The sequence below is a fragment of the Mesoplodon bidens genome (assembly GCF_964165515.1).
Source record: "Mesoplodon bidens genome assembly, chromosome: 11".
NCBI classification, from domain to species: Eukaryota; Metazoa; Chordata; class Mammalia; order Artiodactyla; family Ziphiidae; genus Mesoplodon; species Mesoplodon bidens.
The window spans coordinates 20,102,135-20,119,565 of record NC_138167.1 but is presented as its reverse complement, the minus strand read 5'-3'; the positions used below and the strand labels follow the sequence as shown (position 1 = coordinate 20,119,565).

Below are 17,431 nucleotides of genomic sequence, written 5' to 3'. Positions count from 1 at the left end.
TGGTGGCTTAAAACAAAAAATCTATTCTCTCACAGGTCTGGAGACTAGAAGTCAAATCAAGTTGTCACCAGAGCCAAACACTCTCTCTCTGAAGGTTTAGGGGATTATCCTTCCTTGCCTCTTCCTACCTTCTGTTGGTTACTGGCATTCCTTGATATTTCTTGTCTTGTAGATACATCACTCTAACCTCTGCCTCCATCTTCACATGATCTGTGTATCTGTGTCCATACTTCCTTCTTCTTTTAAGGGCACCAGTCATTGGATTAAGTCACACTCTAATCTACTATGACCTCATCTTAACTTGATTACATCTACAAAGACCCAGTTTCAAATTCACAATTTCAAGGGGTTAGGACTTCAACATATATTTAGGAGGGACACAATTAACCTATAATAACAACAGCAATAGCACAAAAATTGAGAGGTGAGTAAATGGAGTTAAAGTACTCTAAATTCCATGATTTGTCCAATAAGTTGTAAAAGTAACAATTTATATTAGACTTTAGTAAATCAAGTATGCATGCTGGAATCTGGGATAAACACTGAAAGAAAAGTATACGAATGTTGTGTTTCTCACATGACATATGTCATACTTTCATTACCATTCAGTTCAAAATATATTCTAATTTTCAATGTGACTTTCTTTGATACATGGGTTATTTGGGGATAATATATCACAAACAAAGTGGATTTATTTCAAGAATGCAAAGTTGGTTCAAGCTTTGAAAAGTAATTAATTAGTTAACAGAATAAAGAAGAAAATTATAACCATCTCAATAGATATAGAAAAATCATTTGATAAAATTCAATACCCACCCATGAGGAGAGAACCTTAGAAAATTAGGATTATAAAGAATTTCCTTTATATCTACAAAAATCCTAATGCAAACTATCACACTAAATGGTGAAGTAATTGAAGTTTTCCCCTTGAGATTCAGCTCAAGGCAAGAATTCTCTTTATGATTACTTCTGTTCAGCATTGTACTAGAAGTCCGAGTGCAATAAGGCAAGAAAAATGAATTTACAAATATCCCATAATTCATCATTTTTATTCCCAGGAATCATATATGCCTAACAAATACATACACATGTGGACCAAATGACAAATACAATAATCATAGCAACTCTATTTGTATTAACCAAAAAGTAGAAGCAATCCAATTGTTCATCAACAATAACATGGATAAATTATGATATATTAATACAATCCCATAAGCAATGAAAACTAACCACTGTTACATGCAATAACACCATTGAATCATATAAGCATGATATTGAACAAAAGATGCCATACCGAAAGGAACATATATTATATGATTCCATTTATATAAAATTCAAAAACATACAAAACTATGCCATGGTGTTAAAGGTCAGAATAGTGTTATTTCTGGAAGAAAGAAGGGAATAGTACTTGAAGGCTACACAAAACTGCTTCTAGAATACTAACAATATTCCATTTCTTGATCTGAGTGGTGTTTACATGAATCACTGCTTTCATCGTGCTGTGCAGTTATGACTTGTGAACTCTTCTGCATGTATATTATACTTCTAAAAGTTTATTTTTAGAAACTTGATGACAAAGAAAAGGAAAATTAGAAAGGGAAGAAAGCATGGTTACAGTAGTAAACACTGACAACTTATACCCTGACAAGGAAGGAGAAAGAAAACCTAAAAAAATAGACTAATGAGCTCAAAATAAATGTGAATAATATGAGGCTTATTTAGTGTAGGAGAAAAATAGTCTTACCTGAAATATGTCTAAGCATATCAATATATTGCAACGTATTAGTCTTATTATAGTTCATCAGAGCTCAGTCATTTCCAGGAATGTCTCACGGCAGAGATGGCTAATTACTGCCCCTAAACCATTGTTTAGACACAAGACCCATAGGTCCAGGGAAACCTAAACGCATGGCCACCAAGAATAAAGCCTGTTTTTCTCAGTCTCTGTATCTAGGCGGAACCATGTGTCTACTTTCTGTATGATAGAATGTGAACAGAAATTGTGTACACAGCATCTGGATCATGCCCTTGGACAGTGTGTTCCTCTGTGTCACCTCTGTGCCATGATTACAGGGTGGAGCTGCCATCTTTTAAGTCAGGGATGAAGCCATGTGTTGAGGATAGAAAAGCCATCCTAAATGCCCTGTATTGGCACATCTCCAGACTAAGATAGAGAGAAACCATCTTGTGTCGGCCATTGTTAAGTCTAAACGAGATGGCCCACATGGGATCACTACCATTTAGTTTCACTTAACAGACTACTGATCAAAAAGAAAACAAAAATCTCAGCTAGAAAGGACATTTTTAAGACAATTAGGTAAATTTAAATATAGAATGAATGTTAGATATTGACAAATCATTGTTCTTTCTTTAGGTGTGTTAATTTTATTGAGGTTATATTCGTTGTTCATAGATCCATACAGAAATCTTTACTTGATTCCTAACGGTTTGGTGTGGTATAAGCATAGATAGATAATGCAAATGTGCCAAAATATTAATTAGTGAATGTGGATGACAGGTATACAGATGCGGTTGCATTATTCCTTCATATTTTCTGTAAGTATGGAACCTTCCACAATAAAAATTAAAAAAAATAAAAAACAAGAAATACATTTTTGATAGAATGTAGTATGCACTTGGAGATATTAGAGCAGGAGTCCCCAGCCCCTGGGCCATGGACTGGTACTGGTCTGTGGCCTGTTAGGAACTGGGCCGCACAGCAGGAGGTGAGCGGCAGGCGAGCAAGCAAAGCTTCATCTGTATTTACAGCCGCTCCCCATCGCTCGCATTACCGCCTGAGCTCCGCCTCCTGTCAGATCAGCAGCGGCATTAGATTCTCATAGGAGAGCAAAACCTACCCTGAACTGCACATGTGAGGGACCTAGGTTGCGCGCTCCTTATGAGAATCTAATGTCTGATGACCTGAGGGGGAGCTGAGGTGGTGATGCTAGTGCTGGGGAGTGGCTGCAAATACAGATTATCATTAGCAGAGAGGTCTGACCGCACAGAGACCACAATAAATCAACAGCTTGCAGACTCATATCAGAACCCTATCAGTGAGTGGCAAGTGACAATTAAGCTGCATATGGTGGCAGGCTTTATAGTGGCAAGTGAGCTGATGTACTTCAATTGTACAGCTGCATCTGGTGGCAGGTTTTAAGTCAGAATCCACTTATTTTAGTCCTTGCTTGGCCCGCCCATTATTTTATTTACCACTTCCATCTGTGCCTCTTTCCCACACTGCGCACTTGTCTCAGTCACAGTTTTGGTGAGTCCACAAGCGAATCCTAGCCAAAGTGAGTAAAAACCAAACGTCGCTGGAGAGCTTCTTTGAAAAGGGGGAAAGACCCAATGGTGAGACAGCGGAAGGCTCTAAGACTGCCAACAAAAAGGAAGCTGCATTTAAAAGAAAATACCGAGAGTCCTACTTAAATTACGGGTTCATTGCAACAGGTGATTCACGTCCTCCAAGCCCGCTTTGTATAATATGTGGCGACCGGCTATCCAACAAAGCCATGAAACCTTCAAAACTGCTTCGCCACATGGAGACCAAGCACCCTGCATTAAAAGACAAGCCTTTGGAGTTTCTCAGAAGAAAAAAAACGTGAACACGAAGAACAGAAGCAATTGTTAAAGGCCATCACTTCCTCAAATGTGTCTGCACTGAGAGCATCATTCTTAGTGGCTAACCGCGTTGCTAAAGCTGAGAAGCCCTTAGTATTGGTGAAGAGTTGACCCTGCTTCTGCTGATCTGTCGTGAACTTTTAGGAGAGACTGCAGTTCAAAAGGTGGCACGTGTTCCTCTCTTGGCTAGCACCGTAACTAGAGGAATTGATGAAATAGCAGAGGATACTGAGGCACAATTGTTACAGAGGATTAATGAGTCACTGAGGTACTCAATCCAGGTTGACGAGTCTACTGATGTTGACAAGGCAACAATGCTTGTTTTTGTGCGATATATTTTTCAGGAGGATGTGCATGAGGATATGTTACGTGCACTTTTGTTGCCAACCAACACCACAGTCCTTGAATGATTACATAACAGGAAAACTGAATTGGTCACTTTGTGTCAGTATATGCACAGATGGAGCTGCTGCTGCCATGACTGTATGGTTTTCTGGTTTCACTACTCAGGTCAAAGAGGTCGCTTCCGAATGTGAGTCTATGCACTGTGTCATCCATAGGGAAATGCTGGCTAGCCGAAAAATGTCACCTGAAGTTAACAGTGTTTTGCAGGATGTGATTAAAATGATCAACCACATTAAAGTACGTGGCCTTAACTCACATCTGTTCACGCAGCTCTGTGAGGAGAAGGACGCAGAGCACACACTCTTCTCTGATACACAGAAGTGAGATGGCTTTCTAGAGGTAGGTCACTGGCCAGAGTTTCTGAGTTACAAGAGCCACTCCAGAGATTTCTTTTCAAAAAACAGTCACCACTGGAAGGACATTTCAGTGACACAGAATGGGTCGCAAAACTTGCTTACTTGTGTGACATGTTCAACCTGCTCAACGAACGCAATGTCACTTCAGGGGAGAACAACAACTATGTTCAAGTCGGCAGATAAAGTGGCTGCATTCAAAGCCAAACTGGAATTATGGGGGCGACGAGTGAACATTGGGATTTTTGACATGTTTCAAACATTAGCAGAGACTTTAAAAGAGACTGAGCCAGGGCCTTCTTTCTCCCATCTGGGGCATCACCTGTCTCAGCTTTCAAAAGAGTTTGAGTGTTACTTCCCAACCACAAAAGACCTCTGAACTGGGAAGGAATGGATCCACAACCCATTTGTGAATAATCGACTTTGTCCATGCTAGAAGAGGATCATCTGCTTGAGATCGCAAATGGCAGTGACCTTAAAAGTATGTTTGAGACAACTTCAAATCTCCATACATTCTGGATTAAAGTCAAGGTGGAATATCCTGAGATTGCCACAAAAGCACTGAGGAGTCTGCTTCCATTTCCAACATCCTGTCTTTGTGAAGCAGGGTTTTCTGCAGTGACGGCGACCAAAGCGAGATCACGGAGTAGCCTGAACATAAGCAACACACTTCGGGTGTCACTGTCTCCTGTTCTCCCAAGATGGGACCATCTAGTTGCAAGAAAACAAGCTCAGGGCTCCCACTGATTCTGCATGATATAAGTTGTATAATTATTTCATTATATATTACAGTGTAATAAGAACAGAAATAAAGTGCACGATAAATGTAATGCGCTTGAATCATCCCAACACCATCCCCCCACCCCACCCCCTGCCGTCCGTGGAAAAATTGTCTTCCATGAAACTGGTCCCTGGTGCCAAAAAGGTTGGGGACCACTGTATTAGAGCACAGAGGCAAGGCACTGACCACAACATAATAGAGTCGCTCTTAGAAAGGCTCGGACCCTTTAACAAAGCAGATGTGTTTGCATTGTTCTGCCGCCATTGTTCCCAGTCCAAGCATGCGCTTTCTTCTTGCTGAAAATAGCTGACAGACTGTGGACAACGTTGTCAGATTTCTTCTGTAACTCGAATCAAATGGCAGAAACTAGCCGGCAGAGATTATCCTACAGACATTGCTTTAAGCTAACAGTGTGCGGCTGTGCCTTGTTTAAGGCACTGTATTTGCACACTGTCTAATACGCTTGCCTATCATCTGTCATCCATGTTACACACTGCAGTGGCATTCATTTTAATTGTGGACTCGACAGCTGCTACCGTCTTCCATACAAATATTATTATAGTAATAAATGTTCCTTAGTTTCTGAGGGTTGCAAAGCCACACTTTAAAAATCAATCTGTTAGAAAATAAATGAAACTTGAACATAGATAACAGTGTACAGGAATGGAACAGTTAAAATCTCATCAGTGTAAGCTCTATAGTAAGATCACATTTATGGAATTTTACTTTAGTTACACTGTGGGTCTGACTCATTGCATTTCAATAGATCCAGCCTATCTGTTCTGGGATCAAAGTAGTTTTTTCCCATAAGAATATACTTCCAGGGCTTTCCTGGTGGTGCAGTGGTTGAGAGTCCGCTTGCCGATGCAGAGGACACGGGTTCGTGCCCCGGTCGGGGAATATCCCACATGCCGCGGAGCAATGAAGCCCGTGCACACAACTACTGAGCCTGCGCTCTGGAGCCCGTGAGCCACGGCTGCTGAGCCCCCGTACCACAACTACTGAAGCCTGCACACCTAGAGCCCGTGCTCTGTAACAAGAGAAGCCACCGCAATGAGAAGCCCACGCACCACAACGAAGAGTAGCCCCCGCTCGCCGCAACTAGAGAAAAGCCCTCACGTAGCAATGAAGACCCAACACAGCCAAAAATAAATAAATTAAAAAAATAAAAATAAAAAAAGAATATTCTTCCAATCCATGACGGTAACAAAGCAAAACATACAAGTTTGAAAAAATTTTCTTTATACATCCTTCATATTAGTATCTGTTCTGTTTATTCGTGCTTAGACCTGTATTGCATTGTTTACATTTACCAGATTAAGAATTTAGAACATCGAATGTCACTTCTATGACTGGCCAGATTTTCAGTTAATATATATGTGTGTATGTATGTATGTGTATATATATATATATATATATATATATATATATATACACACACACACACACATATATATATATATACACATATATATATACACATATGGCAGTACTAGTCAACAATATAACTAGAAATTGTATGAATTGATAAATAGAAATTTTAAAACAAAATACCTGACTATCCTGTGGAATATAGAAGGCCAATTACTTGGACCTCTTACAATCACGCTGAATAGAAAATAATTACTTGTAGGAACACTACAAAATGCCAAGGGTTTCATTTCATTTTTTATTATCAAATAATAATATCAAAAAAGTAGGAATTCTTTTATAAAGGAAAATCATATTAAATCATGTATTTAAAAGTTATGATTTTTCTCTTCTGTTGCTTGATTTCAGAAAATTCCGATTGCACTATCACAATACTTCTGTAGGAGTTTCTTTTTTAAAAAAATAGACAAGTGAGAACCATTTATATGTCTCTTCTTAGAGCTGAAATAAAGGTTTCTTTAATGACCATATAAAGAGTTCCAAGATATTAGTCTTTATATATATATATATTTTTTGTCATTGTTGTTGTTGTTATAACCTTAACTTTTTTGTTTAGTTTTCTTTTTTGGGTTTTTCTAACATCTTTATTGGAGTATAATTGCTTTACAATGGTGTGCTAGTTTCTGCTTTATAACAAAGTGAATCAGTTATACATATACATATGTTCCCATATCTCTTCCCTCTTGCGTCTCCCTCCCTCCCACCCTCCCTATCCCACCCCTCTAGGTGGTCACAAAGCACCGGGCTGATCTCCCTGTGCTATGTGGCTGCTTCCCACTAGCTATCTATTTTACGTTTGGTAGTGTATATATGTCCATGCCACTCTCTCGCTTTGTCCCAGCTTACCCTTCCCCCTCCCCATATCCTCAAGTCCATTCTCTAGTAGGTCTGTGTCTTTATTCCCGTCTTAACCCTAGGTTCTTCATGACCTTTTTTTTTTCTTAGATTCCATATATATGTGCTAGCATACGATATTTGTTTTTCTCTTTCTGACTTAACTTCACTCTGTATGACAGACTCTAGGTCCATCCACCTCACTACAAATATCTCAATTTCGTTTCTTTTTATGGCTGAGTAATATTCCATTGTATATATGTGTCATATCTTCTTTATCCATTCATCTGATGATGGACAATTAGGTTGCTTCCATGTCCTGGCTATTGTAAATAGAGCTGCAATGAACATTTTGGTACATGTCTCTTTTTGAATTATGGTTTTCTCAGGGTATATGCCCAGTAGTGGGATTGCTGGGTCATATGGTAGTTCTATTTTTAGGTTTTAGGGAACCTCCATACTGTTCTCCATAGTGGCTGTATCAATTTACATTCCCACCAACAGTGCAAGAGTGTTCCCTTTTCTCCACACCCTCTCCAGCATTTATTGTTTCTAGATTTTTTGATGATGGCCATTCTGATCGGTGTGAGATGATATCTCATTGTAGTTTTGATTTGCATTTCTCTAATGATTAATGATGTTGAGTATTCTTTCATGTGTTTGTTGGCAATCTGTAGATCTTCTTTGGAGAAATGTCCATTTAGGTCTTCTGCCCATTTTTGGATTGGGTTGTTCGTTTTTTTGATATTGAGCTGCATGAGCTGCTTGTAAATCTTGGAGATTAATCCTTTGTCAGTTGCTTCATTTGCAAATATTTTCTCCCATTCTGAGGGTTGTCTTTTTGTCTTATTTATGGTTTCCTTTGCTGTGCAAAAGCTTTGAAGTTTCATTTGGTCTCATTTGTTTATTTTTGGTTTTATTTCCATTTCTCTAGGAGGTGGGTCAAAAAGTATCTTGCTGTGATTTATATCATAGAGTGTTCTGCCTATGTTTTCCTCTAAGAGTTTGATAGTGTCTGGCCTTACATTTAGGTCTTTAATCCATTTTGAGTTTATTTTTGTGTATGGTGTCAGGGAGTGTTCTAATTTCATACTTTTACATGTAGCTGTCCAGTTTTCCCAGCACCACTTATTGAAGAGGCTGTCTTTTCTCCATTGTATATTCTTGCCACCTTTATCAAAGATAAGGTGACCATATGTGCATGAGTTTATCTCTGGGCTTTCTATCCTGTTCCATTGACAAGATATTAGTCTTAATGACAGAATGATTGTGTAACTTCATGACTAGGTCTTTTATTTCAAAACATTTCAACATTACAAAACAAAAGTATTTTAAAGGTATGAAAGATTATAATCTCATTTATGGAAGTATGTCATTAATGATCCATTTCTTCACACAAGTAAAAAAAATACTATTTTAGGAAGTCAAAGTATTCAGATTAAAGTTACTAAGTGTTAAATATTTGAGGCTCAAATAATCCCAAGTAATTACCATCACCTCTGAAATGGAAACAAACACCACTACCAGTGATAAGCCCATCATTAAACTTACAGAAATTATAGATGGGAATTTTCTATAAGTGTTTTTAGCTCTAAAATACAGTACTTTGCTGAAGAACTCGTTTTCAGGTTGCAATTCAAAACTTTCATCCTCAGGCTAGTCAGTCTGGAAGGACACACATAAAATATTTAATCAGTTTCAGGCCAACAAATTGCTCCAGAAGATGAGAAGTGATGACCAGATTGTTCTATCTAAACCACTGCCTATGTAAGGAAAATATCTTAGAAGCCTGTTTATATTCCAGGTCCATACCTCACTATTCAGAAATTTTACCCTGTGATGTGCCAAGCAGCATCCTGATTCATTGGATTTAGAACCCTATTAGTGGCTGAGGGAAACACTGTGTTAACTAGAAACACCTTACACTTTTGTTACTCTTCCTTGCCAATCACATTTTCACATCCAGCTTCTGGATATTGTTTCTTTGTAAGCAAATACTAGCAATTTTACTTGATAGTTCTTCTTCTGAGCTCACAGAGAAAATTGGGTAGAACTGAAGAGCTTTCCTGTAGTGGTTTTTTCCAGAGGAGCTCATTGTTGTCTGTACCTAGAATATTATTTTTCTTTCCTTTCATATTTTACAAGAATAAAATAACATCTCATCACTGGGTTGGAAGTAATTTGTACTTGTGGTCATCCATCCAGCACTATTTCAGTGTGATACATTTTTTTTTAATGTAGGAATTCTATTTCAACAAAGTGACTTTCAATCCCTGCCTAAATATATGGAAGTTAGGGAAGCCACCACTCTACCCTGGTGGTGAATCAGTCACCTCATTCATCACCAGAGTAGAGCCGCCTAAATTGGCCGGCTAGGCAGTGTCTGCTTCTGTCCACACATCTCCTTGTATATCCCTCTTGATGAAGCCTTATTCCTGTACCTCCCTTCACTAGCTACTTCATCATTGCGGCTGCTGGAATTGTAGAAAGCATTTGAGGAATTTTACAGGCTGGTAAAATTATTCTGCGACTTCAGTTTTAAAAAATATATCTTCCAGGGGCTTCCCTGGTGGCGCAGTGGTTGAGAGTCCGCCTGCCGATGCAGGGGACGCGGGTTCGTGCCCCGGTCCGGGAAGACCCCACATGCCGCAGAGTGGCTGGGCCCGTGAGCCATGGCCGCTGAGCCTGCGCATCCGGAGCTTGTGCTCCGCAACGGGAGAGGCCACAACAGTGAGAGGCCCGCGCACCGCAAAAAAAAAAAAAAAATATATATATATATATATATATATCTTCCAGATATTTCTTCTCTCAAAGTTTTAATTAATTATATCTTGAAATTTATGTTTCCTTTTAACATGACTCATTGAAAACTTGGACTTAATCATCAAATAATACTTTTCAAGTGGTATTTAAACCATTTAGTTCAAGTTACCATTATATACTGTCCTTAAACCTTAGATTTCTTCTTCAAATGAAAGATAATCCTTTTGTTGTTAGTTTATTCCATGGTTTGTTTTAATGCGAAAAATCAATGCTTGGCATATAGGACTGGATCCTGCCCATCGCCCTAACCACCTCCCACCCTCCTTTTTGGGTTTGCAGAGATCAAGGAAAAACAGGACCTCTGAGTTACAAAAGCAATAGGCAGTCAATTCAACTTTTAAAGGTAAGTATATAAAGATATTGCAAATTTGCCTTCTTTGCAGAAAACTAATGACTAAAATAATTTGTAGATACATCTTTAAGAGCCATCAGAACATGGATTGTTCTCATATATCCTGTAGTGATTAGTTTTCTGTTAAATATTTATGTTGCTTTTGGAACCATCAGTTTTTGTCCTCTCTGGTGTATGATAAACTTTTTAAGAATGGGAAACAAAGAAGTATCACATCTTCACTTTTTGCCCTATATCCTCATCCTATCCTTGTTGATGGACAAGTAAGAGTGACTGAAATCCAGAGTCACTTCAAGTACTAAAAAATCAATTTTACAACTATACCAGTGCATTTTAATTCCTATGAGCAACAGATTATTAATAGCATAACAGAAGTTATTCTGGTTAAAGAGACTGCAGAAGCTCTCTAGTTGTGTGTCTTTTAAATGGTGATGAAAGGGAAGATTAAGAACTCTGGCCTCTGCTACTCAGTTGATAGATGACTTTGCATCATTTAATCAGTCACTTCTTACATTGCCTCATCTTTTTCATGCTGACATCAACATCTAAGTAATTCAGGAAGATTTCAATGGCTTTCTGTTTTGTAAGTGGTTGTGTTTAACTCTTCCCCAAAGTGCTGATGACAAGGTGATTTTTGGTCAAGGAATCCTTTTGGTCAGTGTTCTCTAGTTGACATCCTTTGTTGCCCTAGTCCATGACTAACCTACTTATATGTCTTCTTGCTCTTTTCTTTTCTAAGCTTTAGATTCACTCCTTGATTTAAGAATAAAGTAACAGCCACCTGATCCCCAACTTGTTAGTATTCTAAACTCTGCTGGCAGAAGTGACTTTACTTCTCTACATAACCTGCTGGCCTTGCATGGTCCCACTAGCTACCCATGTCTGTGTACCAACCTTTCCAGTTTTCTCTGATTGCTCAGCTGTTCAATTTCTTTCAGCTTGTCTCTTCCTAGGTTTTTCCTAATCAACATCTATTTTTCTAAAGGTTACCTACTTTTTTACAAGCCCACTCTCTCCATTTCTACAGCCTCATTATCCTTGAGCTTCCAAACTCTTAAACATGTGATGGCTACCTCTTACTATTCTTCTGAGAACCTTTCTTCTCAGACACTTCTCGTAGAACATTGGGACTGTAAAGGGGTTTATTACGGCTACTTCATTTTAGAGCGAAAGAAACAGAAGTCTGTAGAGACAAGTTACCAAAATTCACCTAGTAATCAACCACAGGGCCAAAATTAAACTAAAGATTTTTTAATTGCAAAAAGCTGAAGAGGGCTTCCCTGGTGGTGCAGTGGTTGAGAGTCCGCCTGCCGATGCAGGGGACACGGTTCGTGCCCCGGTCCAGAAAGATCCCACATGCCACGGAGCGGCTGGGCCCGTGAGCCCTGGCCGCTGAGCCTGCGCGTCCGGAGCCTGTGCTCCGCAACGGGAGAGGCCACAACAGTGAGAGGCCCGCGTACCGCAAAAAAAAAAAAAAAAAAAAAGCTGAAGAATCCAGCCCTGGCCTCCATTGATATAATCTCTGCTCCCAGAAGTCTTAGAGTTTTATCTATACCTAGGTCCATTTCTTCCAGTTGGCATAGCCCTGAGCAGCATGTTGTTGAAATGCAAAGGATGGAATCTGAAATCTGCCATAGACATTAGCAACCAGCCCTTCTACAATTCAATTACCCTTCACTTTTGTAGCCAGAAGGGAATTATACTGAATACTGAATGTGCAGTTGAGTTTTATTATACACATAAACTAGGATTTTTTGTTGTTGTTGGTTTTGGTTGGAAAAAAATGTTCTGAATCCTCTCATAGGATATTGAATAACATAATTTTGGCAAAAGTTTTTAGCCTCTGTTGGTCTTCCTCAGTCATTATTCTGCTTAACTACCATGGTCACAGATTTGTTCACTGAAACTCTCTGTGGGAGATTCTTTGGTAGTTCTGATTTTTTTTTTTTAATCCACTCTGTTTTGAAAATTTCTAGGTTCCTTGGATGCCTTACTTTTGTCTTCTCAGAGCCTCCATCCCCATCTGGTGACATCTTTAGGATGGACCATCAGTGTGCTCTCAGAATATTTCTGAGGTCTTTACTAGGAGCAAAGTTTTACTTCATTTGTCAGTGAATAATTTCTGTATTACAGTCAGCTCCTGAGTCTGGTAATATCTATTCATGAAAAACTGTTCAGAGACAAAGTCATCAGTCAGTTCTCAATGATATTCACGACCATTCCTTGGTGACTTGTATTGTTACACATTTGTACAGGATTTCACGGTTTTCACATTATCTAGTTTGAACCTATGAGGTAGGTAGGGCTGATATTATCTCCCTTTTATGGCTGAAGAAACTTCAGCTCAGTGAGATTCAGTGACTTTCCTAAAGTCACTTAGATAGTGACTGGCAAAGTGAAGACTAGAATCTTAGCCTAATGCCAACACTCTTCCACATCACTCTGCTAATCAAGTATTAAGATTGTCTTGATTGGGACTTCCCTGGTGGTGCAGTGGTTAAGAATCCGCCTGCCAATGTAGGGCGCATGTGTTCGAGCCCTGGTCCGGGAAGATCCCACATGCTGCAGAGCAGCTAAGCCCGTGCACCACAACTACTGAGCCTGCGCTCTAGAGCCCACTTGCCACAACTACTGAAGCCCGCGCGCCTAGAGCCCGTGCTCCACAACAAGACAATCCACCTCAATAAGAAGCTCGCACAATGAAGAGTAGCCCCCACTCGCTGCAACTGAAGAAAGCCCGCGTGCAGCAATGAAGACCCAATGCAACCAAAAATAAATAAATAAATAAATAAAGATTGTCTTGAGCTACAAAAAAGGAGTTGGCTATCATGAGAATCTTAAGACTTCTCCATACACCAAAAAAGATTCAAGTCCTATTTCCAAAATTGCTTTTAAGAATGTCAATTATTGGTACAAACACAGAAAATCAAAGTTCAATCTCTAGATTCTTTAACTGCTAATCACATGTCTATGCTACAATTGAATAACTCCATGCCATTGCACTTGGAGTCACAGCTCTCAAACGCTCTCTTTGCTTAGTTCTTTGTGAGGAATGTGTGAGAGTTCTGCTGTCTGACTAATGGGCAGTGCAGATGGGTAATGCCACAGAATGCTGCAGAAACAGAACTTTCCACAGGTTAGAGTAGAGAACTCTAGCAAGGCCACATCATGTCCCACCTGCCACATGAACTCTCAGATTGCTAGGAGACATGAGCAATCTAGGATACAGAATAAAGAGGGAAGAAGGATCAGGGGCAGAAGTGGGACTTGTTACATATCACCAGCACTGTCTTCAAGAGGACGCAGTTGATTAGGACCTGGGAAGACAGCACCAAAATTGCAAGCATGGGATATTGAGTTCACAATTGGCAAAAGTTCTTGCACTTACGAGATACTCTCGTGTATTGTATTAGGACTCCTAATAAAGTACCAGTGATAGCATCCTTCCATGAACTGATATGTGTTCACACAATACTTATTGTTCTGAATGGACCAAATTGGACAACTCAAACATGGGGTGTTCTTCTAGCCTTTCACTGAAACTTCCTTAGGACCCTGACAAGAACCTTCCATAACAATTTCTCATCCTGGGGACAGTTTTTATGAGTGAGTATTTAACTCATAAATAGTGAGTTTTAAGAGTCAGTATTTAACAACATAGAAAGGAGGACTAATATTTAATACTTTTTAATATGAAACCTTGCTAAAGGAGTTTTGAAAGTCTAATGATTAAATTTTCTGATGTCAGTGTTTTCTATCTGTATTTTGTTATATATTCCTTCCATATATGTACTAATACCTTTCTCCTCTCTGCCCTCAAATTGGTCTATTTCCAAAATTCTTCAGTCAGTTGAAATTTCATGAATAGTTGTTTCCTATAACTTCTTTCCTTCAAAGTCTGTCAGCTACCCTGTTCTCTGTCTTCCCAGCCTCACCTTACTGTGCCATGGCTAGGTTGTACGGGAGGAATAAAAAGACCTGCAATCTAGACTTTTCACCATGCTGGGTCAGAAGTATTCCATAGTTTAAAGGAAACTACATGCCCATGCAGATGTCTCCAGCTCCATTTCCACAGAGGAGGGTAGAACATAAACATCTCAGGCTGAGGAGTCTCCTGCTACGTCTCCTAGAGGAGACTCAAGCAATTGCAAACAGAAACAAAACTTTCTCTTCTTTATTACATTTGTGTGCATGTTACCTGATATATTTTAAATCTGGGGCACATCTTAGATATTTAATGGCAAAGATAATTAGGTACTACTTAAGTACCACCAAGAAGGAAATGAAGGGTGTGAACATTTAAAAACAAGTCATTAAGCTGGTTGTCTCAGAATCATTTTGATCCTCGTATTTAAGACCAGAAGTAAATAGTATCCATGACCAGTTAGTGAAATAGCTACACTGCTTAGGAGTCAAAAAATCCTGCACATCACAAATCAGCACAAGAACTGTAACCTGAACAAGCACACAAGTTACAGAGTTGAGTTAGAAGGAGAGCAAAATGAATAATCCTTTCACCCTGGCAAAAGGTGAGGCATCAGTGAATAATTTCCTCCCTCCTGTTATTGTCCCCCATCCATGAGTATGATCTAGATCTGCTATTTCCTGGTCTTAATTTAAGATTAATGAGAAGGAAAGACTAATCATCTCTACTTTATATTGCTATGACAATTTCAACATACTTACAGTTTGTACTATATTTCATCATGCATTGCTATTTTATCTTTTGTTCAGGACAATAATATCCAAGTCTAGAGAACAACACAAGGATGCCTGACATGACGCAGCCTGCCTTCCACACAGGAGAGGAAGCCAGCAGCAAGCGAGAACACAGTTTCCTTTAGAAAAGATAATTCCTCAGGATTTTCCTGTAACCATTTCTTAAAGCAGGAGAGTTTGTGGACAAGTTAAAACATTTGTTTTCTAGGCTGTTATGAAGAAAAACATTGGTCAAAAGCAAAACCATCACTGTTTTCATTTTATGCACATGAAGTTTCCTAGTCACTAATTTCAGTCTTTTATACCCTGCCCAGCTGTTAGGTCGACAACTTCTGCCATTTCTGCAGATGCATTTTCCTAAAGCACATGTTTCAGGAATTCTGAATCTTGTGGTCTGATCCTCTACACTTGGAATCTGTCTCCCAAAAGCATGCGTTAATCTGGCTTCCTAATGGCTGGAAGTAATAGATGAAGTTTCTATGGGGTAACTAGTTGGGAGTTTTTAAACCTGCCTACATGCAACTCAAATTCAGCCAAAATAATCTCTTCCACCTCGTGATACTAGGTACAAAATCCCACAGATAGGAAATGCCAAGAGTGTTTTAATTAAATAATCTGATAGAGCTACTTTTTTTTTTTTTTTTTTTACAATCTCACTTCTTAGTCTTTGGAGATCTTATTCTATATCCATCAAGAGTATAGAAGCTGAAGAACTAATGAACTTGCTCATTTTTAATGTTGTCCCTCTTTATAGGCAGAAGGTATGATTGCTTAAGTTTCTGAGAACAAATCCTGTCGATACCTGGTAGCCCAGCTTCATTTAATTTAATTTCTGTTTATTTATATAACATATGCAGGAAGATGGGGCATATACAGTCTTGGAAGGTGAGATGGAGCAAGCAAAGTGAGGACCTTCCCCCGATATACCCTGTTTAAAAAAATAAACGTAAAATAACCCAAAAAATGATCATTAGTGGTGATCATTGAGTTTTGTTTTATTATATCCAAATATCAAGGGCCAAAAATACTTTATTTTTAAAAAGTCATGTGCCAAGGAACTCAAACATATACGTATACCAATATTAATAGCAACATTATTCATAGGAGACAAAAGGTGCAAACAATCCAAGTGTCCATCCGCAGATGAATGGATTTTTAAAATATGGTATATACTCACAACAGGATGTTATTCATCCAGTAAAAAAATAAAATGCTAATATATGCTACAACATGGGTAAACCTTGAAAATATTATGCTAAGTGAAATAAGCCAGACACAAAAGGACAAATATCCGGATTCCATTTTTCTGAGGTACTTAGAATAGGCAAATTCATAGAAGTGGAAAGTACAATGGCTTTCACCAGGCGTCAGCAAGAGGAGAATGGGCAGTTGTTGTTCAAGGGGCACAGGACCTCTGTTCAGGATGATGAAAAAGTTCTGGAAATAGTGCACAATATTGTGAATGCACTTAAAAATAGTTAAAATGGTAAATAAACAAAACTCTAGTAAAATCAGATAAGTATTTCCAAGATGGAAGAAAAGCCATATGCCAGTCTAATGCATCTGAGAAGAGTTCTATTTCTTGACAAAATAATTTGTCATATGCTTCTTGGCTTGAGATAAAAAGGATTCACATTTAACCCACGCATAATGATGAAGCACAAATATTTTCTAGTCACCAAGCCACACTGATTATTTCTTTAGTCTTTGGACACTTAGGAGTAGACTTCTACCTTTTCAGACAACTCTCAATAACACCTTATGCCACTTTGAACCATTATGTATGATCTTTGAGTCACACGTTGGCTAAATTGTGTAGGCTCTTCTTTTTCATAGTTACCATAGAAACTGTGTAGTCACGGTATTTGAGGAGACAACAAGAGCATCCGAGAGTGTACAATCAAAGTTAACTTATTTCATGGTTCATAATCTCTTCCAGCTGCCTCCATTTGTGATTATCATGTTCAAGTTGGGAGTATAAATGTACAACCCAAAGGGCTCTGGGAACTAAAGCCAATAAGCGACCTCACCCGTGCAGGCATCCCTCCCAACCTCCTTCCCTCAAAGATTTGTGATAGAAACACATAAAAGAAATGGCATGTGAGC

General features: G+C 38.8%; 1 protein-coding gene across 1 annotated transcript in view; it reads left to right on the top strand.

Annotated features, from left to right (window-relative positions):
* The window catches only part of LMNTD1 (lamin tail domain containing 1), a 62,960-nt gene extending 46,690 nt beyond the window's left edge, over positions 1 to 16,270 (top strand). Inside the window, exons 8-9 of the mRNA XM_081250195.1 lie at positions 10,534 to 10,597; positions 15,341 to 16,270. Coding sequence (XP_081106321.1) covers positions 10,534 to 10,597; positions 15,341 to 15,361 — 85 coding nt within the window. The 3' untranslated portion in view covers positions 15,362 to 16,270. The remainder of the gene's footprint in view (positions 1 to 10,533; positions 10,598 to 15,340) is intronic.
* Positions 16,271 to 17,431: the final 1,161 nt, after the last annotated feature.